Source organism: Teleopsis dalmanni, chromosome 1 (assembly GCF_002237135.1).
Source record: "Teleopsis dalmanni isolate 2A chromosome 1, ASM223713v2, whole genome shotgun sequence".
Lineage (NCBI taxonomy): Eukaryota > Metazoa > Arthropoda > Insecta > Diptera > Diopsidae > Teleopsis > Teleopsis dalmanni.
The window spans coordinates 77944471-77965154 of record NC_051846.1 but is presented as its reverse complement, the minus strand read 5'-3'; the positions used below and the strand labels follow the sequence as shown (position 1 = coordinate 77965154).

Below are 20684 nucleotides of genomic sequence, written 5' to 3'. Positions count from 1 at the left end.
TTCGAAAATTCTTAGTCATTGCGACGATAGTTCACTAAAAGAGATTATATCGTTTCCAAATGATATTAGTCTGTCTAAAAATTTTAAAAACCTCATCGAATCTGTAGTAACGAACCCGAAAAATCGTTTGAGTTATGTGAATATAACACAACATCCTTTCTTCAGTTCTGTTAAGTGGGAAACATTGCGATCACAAGTTCCACCAATAATACCTACAGTCAAAAGTGATGATGATGTGTCCAATTTCGAAGATCCAAGCCGTAGCAAAAAGGGACGTTCTGATACATTTGTAAAACCAACAACACTGGCGACAATGAAATCGAACGATTTTTCTGGTAAAGATTTACCATTCATTGGTTATAGTTTTGTGCATATGGAGAAATCGAGCAACACAGATGATAATGCTTTTGTTGTGAATGATACAAGATTAGCTAAATTGAATACTAAATTGAGAGATTTAGAGATTAAATTGAAAGATCGTATGGAAGAAATAAGTAAACTTAGAAAGGAGTTAATTCAAAGCGAACACAAAACCCAGGAATCGCATAGTCAGTCAAAATGTTTGCAAGAAGCGAAAATTGAGTTAGCAAAAATGAAGAAGATTATTACTGATAAAACAGCTGAAGTGGCCGCTTGTAAGAAGCAAATGAAAACCCTACAAAGTACTGTAAAGGTTGAAGAGGAAATGTGGGTACAAAAGGAGGCTACAATTACAGAATTGTTACGATTAAATCGACACAAGTATGAAGAAGCTAAGATAGCTTCAGAACAACGTTATGAGAAATTGTTGTCAGAAAAAATTGATGAAATTTGTAACTTAACTGAAAAATTGGAATCCCGTCAAACTGAACTTATAGCGAAGAGTGAAGAACTAACCCATCAACAAGAAAAAATGAATAACTACAAAGAAATGTTGCGACAATGCAAAGAGCAAGCACAAATGGATAAAAAAAATTTTGAGAAGTATAAAGAAGAAGTAATTCAGACCTATGAAGGGTCTTTAGCTGAATTACGTGCCAAGCTATTTAGTGAAAGGGACTCAAAGGCACGACTTACTATGCAACTTCAAGATGTGCGTTCTGAGCTTGATGAAACTATTTGTTCTTCAAAGTCAACTGAAGAAGCTAAAAATGAAACAGTCAAAAGTAATGAAGAAATTTTAAAACGTTTAAATATAGAAATAGAAGAAAATAATAAACTGCACATGATCAAATCTGAACTTGAGCAGGCATTAACTGTGAAGGAAAAAGAAAGTATTGAGTTAGAACAAGAAATTGCACGTCTGGAAAGAGAACTGCAGGTGAGTTAATAAAATAACAATTTAATATATAGTTTAGAACGACTTTTTTATTTTCAGTTAGTAGAATGTAGTAAACAACTTGCTGAAACAGCTTTCGATAAGCATGGATCCACTTATGAAACTGCACAAGGTTCTTTAACCGAGTTGCATGCTATTGAAGAACAGTTACGCGCCGATCTCGAAGTAGCCAAAGAAAATGAAAATGCCCAGAGAGAACGGGCAGATAAATTGCAAAATATCGTTGAGAAGCTGGAATCCATGTTAGAGAAAATAAATGAGCAAACTTCTTCACCTACCAAGCCATACCCAGCACCACGCCACATTACAAACAGTGTTGGCGATATGTTGGAAAAGCAAAATGAAAAACTGGAAGACAAGCTTGAAGCTGTACGTGAAAAAATGATTGTCGAACGTCAGGCAGCTCGTACAGCTCACTTAGCACTATGGAAAGCTGAAAAACAATTGGAAGACACCTTAGCAGAAAATAAACGGACACAACGTCGCATGGAACTTACCGAAGAACGAATCAAAAAAGTGCAAAATGAACGTGATGAAGCACAGCGTTTATATAAAGCAGTTCAAGAGGAAATCAAACAACGTGAGGAACGTTTGCAGGAGTTAAAGGATGAGATCGCAGCAACAAAGCGCGATGTTCTAAAGGAACATAGAATGTGGGAGAAGTCTGAACAGGAGCGTATGAAAAATAAATCAGAGGTAATTTTTATTGGATTTTGAAATATGTTAGAATATTGTTTAACTAAAGTTCGCGTGAAAAGTATGCAGATGTAAAATGAACGCATATGTTTCTCATCAGAAAATTTTTATTTTATTGTCTTGTTATTTAATTACAGTTATGAACTTATTTTATATTTTAATAATATTACAGATTATTGAACACATATCAACTTCACAAAAATTAAAAGAACAACTCAAAGAAACTGTGAATAAATTAGACCGCACGCAGCAGGTAAATGATTCACAAAAAATGGAAGTCAAACGTTTATTGGGTGAACTGAAACTAGAACATCAAAAGATAGTAACACTTACCGATGCCAAATCACAATTGCAGATGCAAATGAAGAATTTGCAAGATAATTATGAACGTCTTAAGTATGCCTGTACTATCACAGACAATCAACTGACCGAAGTCGAAGCTATGCTGGAAACAGAACAGAAACGTAATAAATCGCAAACGGAAAAAATTGAAAAACTCTACGTTAATATACAACAAAAAGATGACACAATTTCGTCACTAAAGAAAGATGTACTTGATGCACAGTCACAGAATAAAACTTATGAAGCACAAATACGTACACTTAAAGCAGAACTGACAGAATACAAAACAAATCTTCAAGACGTGAAAAATAGACTAGCTACACTACAAAAACAACTATTAGACCAGACGACAAATCTATTCCAAACACAAGAACGTATTGAAATTCTCAAAGATGAAAACAGTAGTTTACAAACACTGAAGGAGAGTAACTCGGCCGAAATAAATTCTTTGAAAGAGGATCACTCACGCGTATTGTGCGATCTCTTCTATGCCAAGGAGCAAATACAATCTTTACAAGCAGAAGTCAAGGAAACTATGCTTAATGTTGTGGAATTGCGTGCTGAGATCGAGGAATTAAATGAAATTTTAACTGAAAAAGAAAACTTTTACGTACAACGTGAAGTTAAATGTGAAACCACTATATCGCAGCATAAAAAATTAATTGATTATTTACAATTGAAATTGGAGGATGTGACTGGTAAAAAGAAAAAGACTTTTGCTGATAAATTTTTCGGTAGCCATAACACTAAAGAAAACATAAATCCTGGTGTTATCGAATCGTCAATAGTGTACCGCACCTTGCAACAGGAGTTAAATAGAGAGAAACTTCGTAATAAAACATTGCAGGAACAAGTTGATAAGCTTTCATGTAAGTATTGTGTTAAGAAATTTTATAGAAGTCACTGCTATTCCTTCTAAGTATTTATATAATATAAAACTTTGTATTAAGTTAAGACAAACTCGTGGGATATTGCCATCCCATCATACAGTACCATATACTATAGGATAGTAAAGGCGTTTCTGATTTGAAAATCTGGATTCAATCTAGATTTATTCTCGATCTGTCAAACTTTGTTGCCCGATCGAACGTTTTTAATTTCAAGCTAATCTTAATACTCTGACAACATGTTTAGAGCGTTATTAATTAATATTGAGTGTTTTACATTTCGAATGTTTAAATAAAGCAATAGTTATCAAAAATGTTATCGACAGTCTGCTCTGGGTATCGTCTACTTTCTAGGGTGAATATAATGAGTTTGATCTTCTAGCATGCCACTCTTCGTTATTTTGGAATTCAAACCCGTATAGATTTTTAGCTAAGGAAAAAGTGGGTCTAAGTGAATAGGATCTTTGTATTGAGCTAAAAAATAAAGACATAAAGTCTTAAAAAACATCACTTTCAGAAAGTTATGCAAACTACCTTGGTATGACAGAAACTCTAATTTTCGTTTAGGTCTAAGTCAATACGATCTCTGTGTAGATTTAGAGAATGTAGAAAGATAATTATATAATATATTGTTTTGAAACATATATAAAATACATTCTTCAAAAAACATCGCTCTAACAAAATATTTAGATATTCTCTGGTAAGCCTGGAATTGATATTTATAGGCCATATTGATACCATCATAAAATTTATAAAGGTTAGTGTATAAAAATAGATGTTTATTTAAACATTTCTATAGAATTAAAAATTTTCGGAATTCTAAGCGTCACACAAAGTAGAAAGATACTAATTTGTTGCGTCTACGTCCCGGAGCCACTGTTGTTGTAACCAATTTCGATCTAGAAATTAAATAACATGAAAGGATTTACAAGACGAATACATGGATTAGAATGTGGATAGGTGATGGTTGATTGAGAGACGGGGGAATTATGGGTAAGAGGTGGGTTGAAAATGGGTGGGGTTTAAAGTAAAATTAATTTGTATATAGATAGAAAAACTTGACCTGATAGAGCTTTAGTTTGGACACACATTATGAATAAACGTGTATATACGTAACAAGTAATTGTTTAGTACGTGGCTATATACTGATCTCAAAAAGGCAAGAACAGCTCTTGCTGCCCGGGAAATCATCAGCGAGCCACTATTTAATTTTGACAGCCAAATCCCGTTCACCACACTCAAAGGGACTACATAATCTCCGCGGGTAACAACAATAACAACATACTAAATCTTATCAATTTCATTTATTCACTATAATTAAACTAAAATTTAACTAACTTTATTAATATAATATAACTTTATTATTAAATATTTTCAGATAATGGTTCTATATTAAAATCTCCTATGAAAAACGCTTCCTTTAATGAAAAAACCAAACAATTCGGTAGTGTCTCAAGCGTTAAAACAAATTCACCTAGAAAACTTGATTCGTCGAAACCCAAGTCAACACCAAAGGAAGAAGTTAAGATTACCAATTCCCGCACTCAAGTCATACCTCAAACTCAGCATGCGTTCGAGTTGGCGCTAATGGAAACAAATATCGGTGGTAACCTTTGTGAATGCTGCAAAAAGCCACTTATAGCTGCTGCGGCATATTGGAAATGTAGAGCATGTAAGACTGAAGTACATCGCAAATGTCGAAGTACATTTAAGACAGGTTGCGATGGCGTCAGTGCTGTTCTCTCGGGTAGTAGCGAAAATAAAAATGATGTCTCGAAAAGTACAGCAACTAAAGCTATTGCCCACAATAATGACTCAACAGAAAGTCAAGCTGATACTAATTCAATGGATAAATATTCTTACGAAGGTAAACTAGAAAGTGACACTGAAACTCAATCCGAATGTGGTAGCGATGTTTTTGATACTTTAATTCTTATCATGGATGAGAAAAATGCACATAAATTGGTGGAAATAAATTGTGCTTATGAGGCAGATGATAATCAAATCCTACTGCTTGGTTGTAAAACTGGTTTATATGCTTATCATTTGCAAACACAACGTATGGTTCACATTGTGGGTATAGAGTCAGTGAGTTGCATAGCTATAGCAGAGGCTTTATCCAAAGCCATACTCGTTAGCGGTAGTGGTGATTCAATATTCCAGTGCGATTATCGGCAACTGCTCACACGTTGTCAATCGAACACAAGCATTAAATCTCCACTGGAAGGATCAGTAATTGATTTACCTTTTGCAAATCGTGCACAAGATGAAAGATGGGTTTTAGTTAAAATGTCCAATGAGACTGAAAACGCGTTAGACACGGTAGCTATGGCGGCTACTTCAACACGTATTGTCATAATGAAGTACGATGTTAAATTACAAAAGTTTAAGCCGGTACGTGCTTTAGACACTACCACACCAGTAATATCAATTATTTTCACACGCCATACGGCTATTGTAAGTTCGGATAAGTTTTTTGAAATTGATTTGAACAGCTATGCGGCGGAGGAATTTGTTGATCTTTCCGATGCATCACTGATAAATACCAGCGCGTGTCATCCTGTCGAAGCTATACAGATATCACAGCAAGAATTTTTGTTATGCTTTATGGAATTTGGTGTGTTTGTTGATGAGTATGGTTGTCGATCACGTCCATATGATTTATTATGGGAATATACGCCAACGGGTTTTATGTATCAGGAACCATTTCTTTATGTTGCACATTTTCAAAATGTACAAATAATTCGCTTGCATCGTTCATATTCGAATGAAGTGAACAGCGCTGGAGGTAAAAATTCTAAAACTGCTACAAATGGTGATAATGACATCACATTGCCACAACACAAACGTGTGTACTTGCCTTTCTACACGCCCACTTTACTAACTAAAAGCGGTAAACGTAATTTATATACACTCGCGCTACAAAAGGAGAATGGCTTGCAACAGATTAATCACATCGATGCATTACAAGCGTTCAAACAGAAACTCAATGAATCACTGGATACTGTTTCGTCAATAGCAACGGGCATTTCATTGGGTTCACTGACCACGCTTAATAGTACATAAAATTGCATATATTAAGTATAACTACAAATGTTGTTGTACGAGTTAAATATATTATTCTATTTTTGTTTTTTGCTTAACGTGTACAATAAACTGACTAAATATTTTTACATATTTTATAATAAATTTTTAAGCTACGTTTTAATTTTACTTTGACTTGTACATGTAAACTTATTTAATCTTTTTTTTAATTAATTATTTTAAAGAAAAAAATTCAATTTGTATTTACAATTTGTAACCACAGAAATCACAAAATATTGTTTTCATTATTTGAAAATAAAATTTATTTAATTGATAATAAAATTTACTCAGCAAAATGTTATGTGTATTAAACGTTTATTACTATTAGGTTAGATTGGAGTAGCAGGCTTGTGTACCAACGTTTACTTGAACACCAATAATGACTTGTTGGAATACCACATATGAGTCACCGTTTGTATGACGGATCTAAAGAACTACCTTAAAGATAGAAAACCGAAACAGTTAACCACACGAAAAGCGTCCCTTTGAGAAGGCGCGACTTCGCTATTCAAATGAAAGGGAACCAACTTGACAACTTTTAAAACTTAGCTATGCCCCTAATTTTAAAAAATAAGGATTCTGTTAGGTCTGTTAGAAAAAGAAACTTAAATATTATGAATCTGCTTCTAGCCAATGTTGGTCGGTAACATATGAATATAGTTTTCTGCGCAGACATTGAAGTATAGACCAAGCTGTACTTATACGCAGTGACCTTTGAGCACCGATTTCGTAGTTGGTTCTGTTTTAGTTTAAGCAACAAACTGTTATAAATTTTTTCCAATTTAACTCAGGTGAGCCTGTGATCTTGCAAGCTTCTTCATCTACCTATGTTATAAATATATAAATATTAATTATAAATATAAATAAATAACTATAAATATATGAATATAAATATGAATATATAGATAAAGTGTGTTTGCAGGCTAATTGGTCAAATATTTTATTGTTGTTAAAAAAACAATTTAAGATAAAAAAATCTCGATTTATTTTACGAAAATTTTTATTTCATCGATATTTTGACTTTATAATAGTTTAAAATTTTTCTTAATTTTTATATTCAACAGCAATAAAAAATTTTACTAATTATCCTGAAAAATCGTATAATAATAAATATTATAAATATTAAATTTAAAATATTATATATTAAACTTCAAATATTAAATAATATATATTAAATATCAAACATTCAATATCAAATATTAAATATCAAATATTATATATATTAAATTTTAAATATTAAATATCAAATATTAAATAATAAATGTCAAATATTAAATATTAATAATTTTATATATTAATTATCAGATAATAAATATTATATATATTAAATATTAAATAACTAATTTCAAATGTTATACATAAATTAAATAAATTAAATATCATTAAATATTAAATAATAAATATTAAATAATAAATATCCAATATTAAATACCAAATATTTAATATTAAGTATTAAATATTATATATTGTTAATAATATATTAATATTAATAATAAATATTAAATAAATAATATTGAATATGTAATATTAAATATTAAGTATTAAATATTATATATTAAATATAAAATAATAAATATTCAATATTTAATACCATGTATTAAATATTAAATAATAAATATTAAATATAATATATTAATAATAAATAAATTTATGAGAAAATATTTTTAAAATAAATCGTATTTGATAATTTATTGTTTATCAATTGTTTGTTAAAAAACAAAATTATTATTAAATCGAATTTGTTTAAACTGCTTATATTTAAAAATAAAATTAGCTGATATATGAGTTTATTTCTAGTTTTAGAGCCTCTTTACACAGCCCAAGTAATCATAATTTTGATTATTATTCTCTTATAATAATTCTTATGAACTATATCAACTATAATATATGACAATTGTCATTTTTGATCCTGAAGAAGCGAACAATCAATCCAAATTTTTTTTTATTTTATAATTTCAAACACTTAAAATAATATTATATACAAATAATTCCTTAAAAAAAACATATAAGCAATCATTACTTGTTATTTAAATATATATGTGTGTAATATATAAAAACAACAAAAGTATTTTCCTCTACGAGCATTACTACGAAAAGAAAAAATTAAGATATTATTTTCTGTGTGAACAGGTTTTTAGCAAAATGATTTAAAAACGTACATTTAGAAATTACAATTATTTGTGATAATTGAATAAGCAAAATATCATTAAAGTGCATTCAGACTTATTTGTTTGAATATTTTAATATTATTATTATATAATAATAACTTGTGTAAACAGGTTTTTAGCAAAATGATTTAAAAACGTACATTTAGAAATTACAATTATTTGTGTTAATTGAATAAGCAAAATATCATTAAAGTGCATTCAGACTTATTTGTTTGAATATTTTAATAAATAACGAGCTCAATCTGAATACACAAATTGTACTCAATGTGTGCTATATTTTTATTTCAAATACAACCGTGTATAATGATTTGCATTCTCTATTACAATTTGTATTGAAACATTGGAATGGAAAACAATGCTACCAATTTTTAATACCAAAAGTATAAGAAATGTATGGAACGGTATTTTAAGTAGGAACGGCGCCATATTGCGCAGCAACATATTGAAACAGAACACACATAAAGACAACGGCGACTGAAGCGGACCGAATCACAGATAGATTGTGGATATAAATTAATTTTCACTTGCTATATCGCCATTTGTGCGACGTTGTAAAAACGCATTTCACATCGTATGCGTAAAGATTAAATATATACTAAACAATAAATAGAAAACCTTCTGAAAAAGTTTTTTTGTGGTAAATTTAATTGAGAAGACTAAAAAATTAAAAAAAGTCACTTCAGCAGACCATTGGACGTGACACCCACCGCGGCGCTTTATATATTTGGCAAACGCGGTATTTGTTTTTTTTTTAAGTTCAGTGATTATAATTTTGCAAAATGAGTAGTGGGATGCCTGAATTGGGCTCGAAGATCAGCCTTATATCCAAGGCTGATATACGGTATGAGGGTCGTTTGTTCACTGTTGATCCGGCTGAGTGCACTATAGCGTTATCCAGTGGTAAGTAACACCCACATTTTTGCGTTCTTTAAAAAATATATTTTATATTACAAAACATTTCTAAAGTAATTTTATTAAAAAAAGTACATAGGCCGTGTAATATATTAAGTTGATAATGTGAAAAAAAACGGTACTCAGAAATATAAAATGGTTTCACTCGTTTTTGCCGTTTCATCTTAGATTTATGTTCGCTGTCTTTTTCCTCTGCTTAAGTTGTTGGCAGCGGTTGCTTTCATACGCTTTTTGTTGTTTTTTTTTTGGTTTTTGCTTTCTTATGCCGAAATGTGGACATTTGTTTTTTATTTTTAATAAAAGTTATTTACAATTCTGTTTAATAAAAATTAAATTTTAATTATTATTACTAATTTTAATAATAGTAATTGCAAATAATTTCTATTTTTTTGTTTTTTTTTTTTTCTAAATTTACAGTAAATTTTATTTTTAAACAAAAAGGGGTCACATTTTTGGTTAGGTTATTTTGCCCGCTATTTCCAATGATAACGGATTTATTTAGTTTACCGTAATATGTCCTTGAATTGAACGCTAAATGGTAGCGTAAAATGCATTTTATTAAATTTAAAAATATATTCAGATCTATTAACTTTATTCAAATAAACATGATGAAATTTAATTGCAACCAACAACGTTATAAAACGTGATTATACCGACATTTTTATATATTTTCTAGACAAAGATTTCTATAAGAACTCTGCTTTTTTTTTTATAATTATTTAAAAATTTTTATAACTTTTTATATATATAAAAACTAATTTTCTGTCAAGATCTTACTTATTATTATAAATAATTTTGTAAATATTTAAAAAAAAAATTAATTGATAAAATCCATTTTTTACTAGGTATGTTCTATTTTCAAGTTTTTAGATTTTTTTAAATAAAAATTGAATTTTTATGTAATATCTTTCATATAAAATAAATAGTATTGTTCCGGTATATTTTGTGCTTATAAGAAAGTTACACTGGTACGCGTGATATATTATTGAAGTTTAAGTTAATTTTGATTTAAATATATTTTATATCTTATAGTATCTTATAGTAATTAAATAATTACTTAATTGTCGTAACAATTTATTATCAATATTTTATTATCCACATTTACTTATCTATATAGAATCTATAGATTAAGTGATCTATAGAGTATATATAAGTATATATATTTAGCCCTCCTATCCATATATACATATAGGTTCTGCTGCAGTTACTCGCTGTTGATAACAACATTATATGTTATATTATGATATTACTTACAGAATTCGAACCATATACTCATAAGGTACTCTATGTTGATGGAGTGTGATAATGACACAATATTAAGTCCATTTCCATATAGTTACTTTATACCATTTTGATCTTATGATTATAGCTTTTCATCTAAACATAGGATATTTTCAGTAACAGCTTTTAGAACAAGATCTATATAATGTATTATGTGCCAGTTTGAGGTTACGATATCCATATGCATACAGCTTGTATATTCAATAAATCGTCAATTGTCGTCTATTAATTTTAAACTATATTGTTATTTAATTTTATAATATGATTTGTAGCGCTTTATTTAATTAAGAAGTTTTCAGCACTATCTTTTAAAATAGTATACATATCTATATAAACTATAATGTGACATCTTGATGTTGCAATATTCCTAAAAGTTAGTATGTATTATCTTCATCTCAAGATATGTTTTGTAGATTTTTTTAGAATAATAGGATCCATAACTATATAAACTGCTATTTAACATCTTCATTCTATGATATGATTTGTCGAATTTTATCTGTGTATAGTATTTATATTCAGTATTTGCTTATAAAATAGAATCCATATCTACATAAACTATGTGTACCATCTTGAAGTTGCGATATCTATATAAGCTACTATGTACCATCTTCATCTAGTGACATAGTTAGTACTTTTCTATTTGAAAATAACACCTCAAGAATAATTTTAGTTGTATTCTCATATCTTATATGCGCATGATAGTAAGATTATAATGTGCAAATCAATATAAAGAAGAGGTCACATTTCGAACAGTATTGGCTTACATTCTGATACTCCAGATGGCATTTCTAACAAAAATTCCTAAATGTCGAAATATTCCTAATATTGATATCGAATATACCAAGATTTTAGGAATAATATGGTGTTTAGTCTTAATGTGTATTTCCTGTTACAAAGGACAAACTAAATCTTTGAAAATGTCTTGTTTGTAAATAGGAATTTAGCTTAGTTTAGTTAAAATAATATTTAACTATTTCTTTCTGCATTCTGCTTTTTTTTCCCTTTCACTCAATACGTCATGTTAAGAATTTTTATTAACCCTTATACTTTAACTTTTTATTTTATTCCAATTTTACTTTGTTTTACCTTATCTATATTGATTTAATTCATCATAATACCACAAATATGAAAAATACAATTTTAGTATTTCGAAAGTAAATTTATAATAAAAATCCTAAATGTAAATCACTTAATTATATTATTAATACATTAAAAATGCCATACTGTCCTCCTAAATTCAATTCATATGAATTGCGAAATAAACTCCTTCATTCTGTACATAAGCAGTTAGTGTTCAACTTGAATGATATCAAATAAAATAAAACTCAAAATAATAGAATTAAAAAGAAAAATAAAAGAACAAAAACCAAAAAAAAAAGAATATTAAGAATTGTTTAAGAAAGTCCCTAGAAGTTTGAAAAGTATTTATAATTTCCAATTTCTTAAAAACTAATTTAATACCAATTTTTTAACTGTCAACTAAGATAATAATGTATATATAATTAAAAATAATTAATTCTTTTTGTATTTTTATTTTCAGTACGCTCATTTGGCACTGAAGATCGTGAAACACAATATCAAATTGCTCCACAAAGTCAAATATATGACTACATTTTGTTCCGTGGTTCCGATATAAAGGATATTCGTGTTGTCAATAATAGTCTACCAACTGATCCAGCAATAATGCAAGTTCAAATACAAAATGGTCAACATGTAATGCACAATTTTCCAATGCCGAATGTTAGTTCATCACATACAACTCCAATCGGTGGTACAGCATATCCATTTGGTAATATTGGTGGTCTTGGAAATTTGGGTAATAATAATCAAGCAGCAGCTCAACCATTGGCACCTGGCTCTGGTGCTCCTGGACCATTTATGCTTGGTAATCAACAACAACAGCAGAATCAACAATCACAGCAAATGCAACAAAAACCACAAGCCCAACAGCAGCAACAGGTGCAGCAACAGCAACAACAATCGCACCAAAAGCAACCAAGTGAGTTAAATCACCCAATCACCCTACTCAACAATCAACAGCAGCAGCAACAACAGGCACAGTCACAATCACAATCACAACAAAAAATCCAACAAAATTCAACCGCATCCATCATTCCTTCTCCCAAAAAAGCACAGATTAAACCTGCTGAATCCAATAATAAAATATCAAAACAATTAACTCAATCATTCTGTGGCAGTGGCAGTGGCAGTACTAATGGCGTTGGTGTTGGTGTTGGTCTAATTAGTGGTATTGGTGGTTTAGGTGGTGCTCACTCTACTTCTAACACCTCGATGAAATTAAATTCTAATGCAGCACTTACTGAACACAAAGCTCAAGATGGTAAATCTATCTATCACGTAGCAGCGCTTTTCAGATTGTTAAAAACTTTCGTTTTTAATTTTGCTTTCCTTTCTTTTTATTATTCATACTACAATTGCTTATATCACATTTCGTAAATATTTATTTATTTATATTTTCTGTATGGTTTTGTGTTCAACTTTAATTTATGTTAAAAAACTTCTAAGTTTTTTCTATTTTTGTGCTTTACAATTTGTTGCCGGTGTTGTAGAGTTGGTCTTGTCTGATAATATGACCGATAATATTTTTAACTAATACTATTTATTCCATCACCTATAAATATCAGGGCTGTGAACTGTTTACATTTCTGAAGTGATTTGCTTGAGTGGTGGTTGGTACCTTTAATGGTTCGATACTTTCGATTATTGGTTCAGTCCAACAACCGATTACTTTCATCTCCGGGCTAGTAGTTCTGACAGAATTTTTATGGTTCAATTCAGTATACTAAAAAGTCATAGGAGTCAGAACTAGTCAGAACAGAACAATCCTAATATATATACATAAATTATTCACTATTTTCATTAAATTATTAATGAAATTTATTTTAATATTATAAATTTTTCTATATATATAACTATGCAGTACTTCACATGCTTAAGTAAAATTTTGATTTTTCGTGTGTAATGTTTTTATGTCTTAATGTGAAAAAAGCTTTCCTATCTCTAGCTTTAACTAACTCATATTAACATTGTGAACATATCCTCCATACAATTGAAAATATAGTCATATGCACCAAATTATATACAATTACAAAAAATTTATATATAAATATTGAAAAACTGCCTAAGTAATATTACTGACTGCTCCTATAGTAATTTCTTCCAAAAGAGATTTGCTTTTTACTATGTTTCTATATGCCACAACAATGGAATAACTGAGTTAAGTGAGTTCATGTGTATACCATAATCTAGGTCAACTCACGTCATCCATCAAACTTTTATGCCTGTTTATATTTAATGTTTTATAATTTTTATTTTAATCTTACATTAATATTTGTTTTAATTTCTTTTTCATTTTCGATTTGTTTTATAAATTGCACTGAAAATTCACGATTTTACACAATTGGACAAAAAAATTTTGCTTTAAATTAAAATTGCAAAGTTTCTGTTCTAGACATGCTTGCCGGTGCTTCGCGATCTACAACGCCTTTAAGTCTTGCTTCTAATCCAATTGGTGATTTGGGACTTCAAGGTAATCAAGAAGATGATGACGTAATACCGCTTGCGCCCCCTATTCGACGTAATCAAAACAAAAGTAACAATAATGCTGGACATGTTGGAAATACTCGTGATGCTGGACATAAGCGACAAAATCACCAACAACAACAACAACGCGGTCGTAATGGTAATAACAACCATGATTATTACAATCAGCGGCAACGCGATCGTCGTGATTTAGGCCGCAATCTTGATAATTATAATAATCAGCACCATGATGGACGTAACAATTATAATAATCAACGTAATATGCATCAAGGAAATCAAGGTCGTTTGTGGAATATGCACCGTGGACCCAACAACATTAATATGATGAGAAATCGTGGTATTGGAGGACGTGGCCGTATGCCAAATCAAGTAAGTATTTTTTTTAATATGTTATAGTTTCATATTTATTATTTTGTAACTAATTTTTTTTGTAGGGTTTCCGACCAATGGGTGTACCAGGTGGTAATCCGATTAAACAGCGTAACAATAAAAACACTATTAAATTTGAACAAGATTTTGATTTTGAACAAGCTAACAATAAGTTTGAGGAATTATGCTCCAAATTAACCAAATGTAAAATGGGTGAAGAACCAAAAACCGAGCAGGTAATTAATTTTTACTTGCTTAAATTGTATGTTTATGAGTTTAATTAAATGAAATTAAACCAAAATTTAGATGCATTTTTATAAAATGATAATATATTGACAAATTTTCTATAACTCAAACTAAAAAGAGTACAACAGGGTTTAGAAAGCAAATTTTCATACATTTACAAAAGAATTCTTTGACTCGAAATCTCCATAAGTCGAATCTACTCTTTGCAAAATAGTACTTCGAGTTATGAAATTTTGACTATTTAATTTCTGAATTATATTTTTCTCTTTTTGATATATATTTATTTTATTAGAGTTAGTATATCGTCTCATTGTAGTAAAAACTAAATGATATTTTAATTAAAGAGTATTTATACTGATTGATTGTCAGTTTGGTTTGATTGATATAAGGGGTTGCTGCAAAGAGAAATTTACTCACTGTACATACTGGTGGGTCTATTTGCTTATCATAAGTTAAACTGAGTCTAATTTAAAAGTTATATTTACCATTAGTTTTGCATAGCAACTGTTATAATTTATGTTAGGCATTGATATTGAATGTTATATACGAACTTATCAAATTGCATCGTGCCCTGCGATGGACATTAAATGTATCTCCTAATTTCACATGACTTTTATTGACCTCATTCAAGTCTGGAATTTTAAACTAATAGAATCGGTAACTATAAATTGTCTGAGCTAGCCTTAGGAGACTTTTCAATATTAGCTTAATAGATTTTTTGTTATATGAATGGAACCCATATCGAATAAATACCGGCTAAATAGGGCTAACGCTTATAGCAGGCGCCCTATTAATCACCTCAGGTATTAACCTCCATCTGGTTTTATTTTTTCCTATCAAATTAACATCTGTTTTTCTCTATCTTCGTTAAGACGGTTTATCCAACTTATGTTTGTCATGATTATGTTCCGGAACCAGTTCGATCTTCATTTATTTTTTTAAAGTGCTATTTTTATTCCTTCTAGTCAGAAGTAACAAACCTATCATAATTAATACATTGATGTAAGTATTAAATCCTATTAGAAAATGTTTAAAAATAAAATAATAGCAAAATGTTTGAATCGACTATAAAAATAAATTTAGTATGGTTTATATTTAAAGTAAATTTCTGTAAATTTACATTTCTTGCAAAATGTAAGAACATAATGTTGGTATTACCCAACAAGTATGATTAAAATCTATTAATGAAATTAATATATATGTTGAGGCTAGTTGAGTTGAGTCAGTGCACCTGAGCACTTTTACTCTTTATTAACTGCAAGGTTTCTACAAAACCCCTCTTTGCGCCTTGACTGGATTATTGTTTATCACTTCATCAGACTAAGCAATAATTGACCTCAGATCTGCATATCTCCCCGAGGAGCCTGTAACCATTCTGAGATTTGATAACGCGGTGTTAGTAAGTCTGTCAGATTTCGCAAATAATTTCAGGGCTCTATCCTTTATGTATTTTTTGATGGGATCAATCTTGAGGTCCCTGAGGATGTCATTCGTCCTAATGTACCAAGGAACTTTGAAAAGTCTTCTCAGAGCCTGGCTTTGTGCAATTTCTAACTGGTGAATAGTAGTGTTTGAATTGACTATAAAAATAAATTTAGTATGGTTTATATTTAAAGTAAATTTCTGTAAATTTACATTTCTTGCGAAATGTAAGAATATAATGTTGGTATTACCCAACAAGTATGATTAAAATCTATTAATGAAATTAATAATTACTAAACATTGAAAGTAGAAGAGTGGAATTGAGTATAGACTTATGAAATTGACTAAATGTCATCATATATGAATAATTTATGTTATATTTTTTTCTAAAGTAATATAGATTTTGATCGTACTATACATTTTTTAGTTTTTCATCATAGTTGTTATACATACATCGATTTCTATAAGACTGTATTATTGTTAGGATTTTATTGTTTACACTAATTATAGTTTATTTTTACTTGAAAGATAAGCTTAAGGTTTCGATTGTAATGCCCAACTGTTTTTGAGTTTGTTATTGTTCACTTAAAACATTACCATGCGTGTGTATTTGAAATTGAAGATTTAGATTAAATTAGACTGCTTTCTATTTCATTTTGTTTTAATTTTTTATAAAAGTTTTATAAAAGTTTTTATAACTTCTTATAGTTGAAGAACGGATATCTGAACGTCAAAAATTTCGAACAGTTCGAATAATATTTGAAGCACTAATATACACCAATTTTTATAGTGGTCTATTTCTACCCGAAGCTATACATTACGATTGTACTATTTATTTTTATTTAGAACATATTCTTCAAATTGTGTTCGTCATATATTCACTTTTAATATATATTATATATATAAATATTTTAACATCTTGAAAATATTTTAGATAAACTTTCTTATATATAATAGGAATCATATTATCGATCACTAAACTATTTTATATTAATTTATAAATATATAATTATTTATGAGTCATTATGATCTTCCTCATCAATAGATGCTTGTTCAGTATGATCTTGCTCATCATATAAATCTGCATCACTTTCATGTCCTTTGCTTGAGTGCTGTTGCTGCTGTTGTGCGTTCTCATGCAATCCAATGGTAGCATGTGCACCTGCCTTTGATGCATTCACTTGTGCTTCTGCAGCGGCGGAAGCTGCTTTGAATGTTGCTTCCTTGGTAGCCTCATAATCTACGCGCGCTTGCTTAAGTTGTTCTTGTATATGCTCTAAACGACTTTTAGCTTGTCCCACCATTGTTGATTGTGAAGCAAGTTGGTTAGAAACTTCATTGGATGTTTTATCGGCGTGTTCTGCTACAGATTTGGCATCATTCAATGCAGCTGTTATAACGGAAACATGATTATAAGCTGATTGTGCTGTTTCTTTAGCCATTTTTGCAGCCATTTTTGCTGCTTTAAATTGTTCCAATTCACGTTCTAAAGCACGTGCTGCTTCAGCCGCTTCCAGTTCTAACTCTTCCAATAACACCTTTTTACCTGTCAGGGCTGCTTGTGCTGTAGCAGCCGCTTGGGTGGCAGCCTGTGCTAAGGTATTTTTAGCTATAAAAGCTGCTTGTTTAGCTGCTGCATATTGGCTTGCCACAGCTGTATAAGCTTGGTTTGCTGAACCTTGTGCAATTGATCGAAGACCGCTGCCGATACTGTATCCTGACTTAGATTCACTTCCGGAATTGTGTGAATTTCCTGACGTTTGTTGATAGTGATAGTAGGAATCCTCATTTTTTTGTCCATGACTAGTTGTTTCCTCATGTGTTGGTGAAGTATAATGTCCATATATTGTACTGTGTTGTGCGCTGGGTACTTGTTTGTAATAATATCCATTGCGTTTAGGTAGTCGTGCCGTTATCAAAGTACAGTGAAAAGCTGCGAAAAAGTTCAAAAAGGTAAAACACATATCCGATTAAAATTTTAATTAAATTTTAATATACCAAGCAAAAGGCAGCATAATCCAAGCAAATTAATTTGAGAGTTCATTATCAATCGACTGTTTTGTAATATTTGTGGTTCGCTTTATCTTGAGCTGAGGTTTTATATCAATTTTGTTTATCTATAAAAGTTATTGCACCGTAACAGCTTTCGGTCTCGTTAGTTTGCGGTTATGTATTTCTTGAATTTAATTTGCATATCTCAGCTTTATTTTCTTTTTATTTTGTTCTTCATTTCTTATAATTTTATTAGACGCGTTTAGGAAGCACCTTTCTTAATATTTTCTTGTCACGAATGTTTTGTTTTATGAGTTAAGTTAAAAAAAAAAATTAAATTCGGAACAGAAAGTCGGTGTAAAGTGTGAAATAATGCACCACCTTAAATTAGAGTGAAGCGGAAACTATTGGATTTATGGCTTATTATACTTTATATACAATATAATGTATTGTTTACATTATATGGTATCAATTTCGATAGGTAGAGGTAGATGCTTCTAGTTTATATTAAAGTTGTTATTTGTTATAATATTTTTATATTAATTTTTGTTATTTTTTAGTTTGTTATTTTTTTGTTTTATGATCGACTTTCTTATTGTATTTATCTTTCAATTTTTATGAGAAATTTTTTATAAAAACAAAGGACAATAATAAATATACACCCTAAAAAAACTATTTACAAAATTTTATTATACATATATATTTACTTGCATTTCAGATTAATGGTAGTGAAACTGATAAAAAAGATGATTCTGGAAATGAAACTGGTGCTGGCGAGCATGAACCTGAAGAAGATGAGATCACCGTCGGTTATGATAAAACGAAATCTTTCTTTGACAATATTTCATGTGAAGCACAAGATCGCACCAAAAATAAGAAGAATGACTGGCGTCAAGAGCGCAAATTAAATAGTGAAACTTTTGGCGTATCCTCAACAAGACGTGGCGGGTAAGTTAAATCATATAAAAATTTTTGCAATATTGAAATGAATTGGATTTTATATTGCGATTTTTTTCTCCCTGAGTAGCATAGAATTTAATGATTTATCTGAATACGATACAAAGAGACAGGGTCTTGTTTTAAATTTGGCTAAGGTCTTTAAAATCCCACATGCTTTAAAAAAGTCTTCAAAATATGCTTAGTAGCTATATCTCAATATAAGGGCTTTAAAAACGCGTGAAAATGCCTACTACAAAAACTAAATTTTATAGAGCTTCAATTCTATCTGGTATCCGTTGGAACCAAAAACTGTGACTAGCTTAATTTCTATTCATATTTGGATAATACATAAAAGATTTAGCACTTATACTTTATTATTCGCGAAAAGTCCCTAACTAAAACTTATAATATATAAATGGTAATTTAATTTCTAAACCCACAGATTATAACAAGGTGAATGGTCTGTTAACCGGAATCGGACACGAGAGCAATTCTGTCTATTATTCTCTAGTTATAAAAAGAACATTAAAAAGTGTGTGATACATTTTAACAAGCAACTTGCAATTTTAGATGTTTATAATATTTGATTGTTTAGACCTATGTGGTCCTAAAGTACTACGTGATTACTTTTATTATAGTATTATATTTATTTATAATACTTGATTGCAATATGCATATATGTTTTCTTCCGTTTGTTTTAGCCTGGGTAGACATAAGTGTTTTAAAATGCTTAAGTAAATATGCATAATATTTCAAATTTAACAAAACAAATATAGCCTTCATTTCTATATTTATATATAAATATTTAATAGTTATTTGTAAACTTATTATATATTAGATTTTTACGTATTTGTCTTAGAAGTGTTAGAGCATTAATATTCATCAAGCTGTTCAAGTATATTCGAATTCGAACTTATCAACCGAACATTTAAAATGCTTCAGCTATTCGAAGATGTTTGCGTTGTTCTGTTTTTTATACAAATTTGTATAACACAAAATATTCGAATACACAAACGCCTTTGGACATTTGCGGGCGGATCTAAATAATCGAATGGAAATACATTCGAACACCAAAATGCTCGAAGCTTATTTACAGCTTCGAATAGCTGAATTAATATTTGAAGAAATATAAATACCTAATATAAATTTTAAACAATACTATAGAATGGAAATAAAAATAATAACATAATATAATTGTTATACATATTTTATTAATATATTAATTTATAAATAAAATGTATGATACGTACACGTTCTTGTTTGTTTAGCTGAAGTATTTATACTTCATAGCAAACTTCACACAAGTGATTATTGAAACGAATTTAACTTTTGTGATTTTGAACGCTCGTTTTATAGATAGAAAATATTTTCTTACTTTTTTTTTATCTTTTTAATTAACGTAATCGTTAATATAAAATAAGTCTTTTAAAAGCGGGTCGCGCCTATCATTGCACTATAATGATG

General features: G+C 29.7%; 3 protein-coding genes across 4 annotated transcripts; 2 read left to right on the top strand and 1 right to left on the bottom strand.

The window, feature by feature from the left end:
• Nucleotides 1–6394, top strand: LOC119663334 (citron rho-interacting kinase-like; the record flags this gene model as incomplete). The annotated part of the gene is given in 4 exon segments (XM_038072951.1): nt 1–1300; nt 1358–2014; nt 2187–3225; nt 4622–6394. Coding segments are annotated over 4 exon segments (4684 nt in total), but the record flags the coding sequence as incomplete, so codon positions are not given.
• A 2249-nt stretch (nt 6395–8643) lies between these two features.
• Nucleotides 8644–19229, top strand: LOC119668067 (protein LSM14 homolog B-like; the record flags this gene model as incomplete). 2 transcript variants are annotated; one of them, XM_038077451.1, is given in 5 exon segments in its annotated part: nt 8644–9395; nt 12229–12687; nt 14161–14621; nt 14687–14857; nt 19000–19229. In XM_038077451.1, coding segments are annotated over 5 exon segments (1442 nt in total), but the record flags the coding sequence as incomplete, so codon positions are not given.
• LOC119673276 lies at nt 17303–18339 on the bottom strand. Its single transcript, XM_038084536.1, has 2 exons — nt 18288–18339; nt 17303–18222 (listed from the first exon to the last, which is right to left on the bottom strand). Exons 1-2 carry the CDS (start codon nt 18331–18333, stop codon nt 17303–17305), a joined length of 966 nt encoding a protein of 321 aa, XP_037940464.1. The 5' UTR covers nt 18334–18339.
• Nucleotides 19230–20684: the final 1455 nt, after the last annotated feature.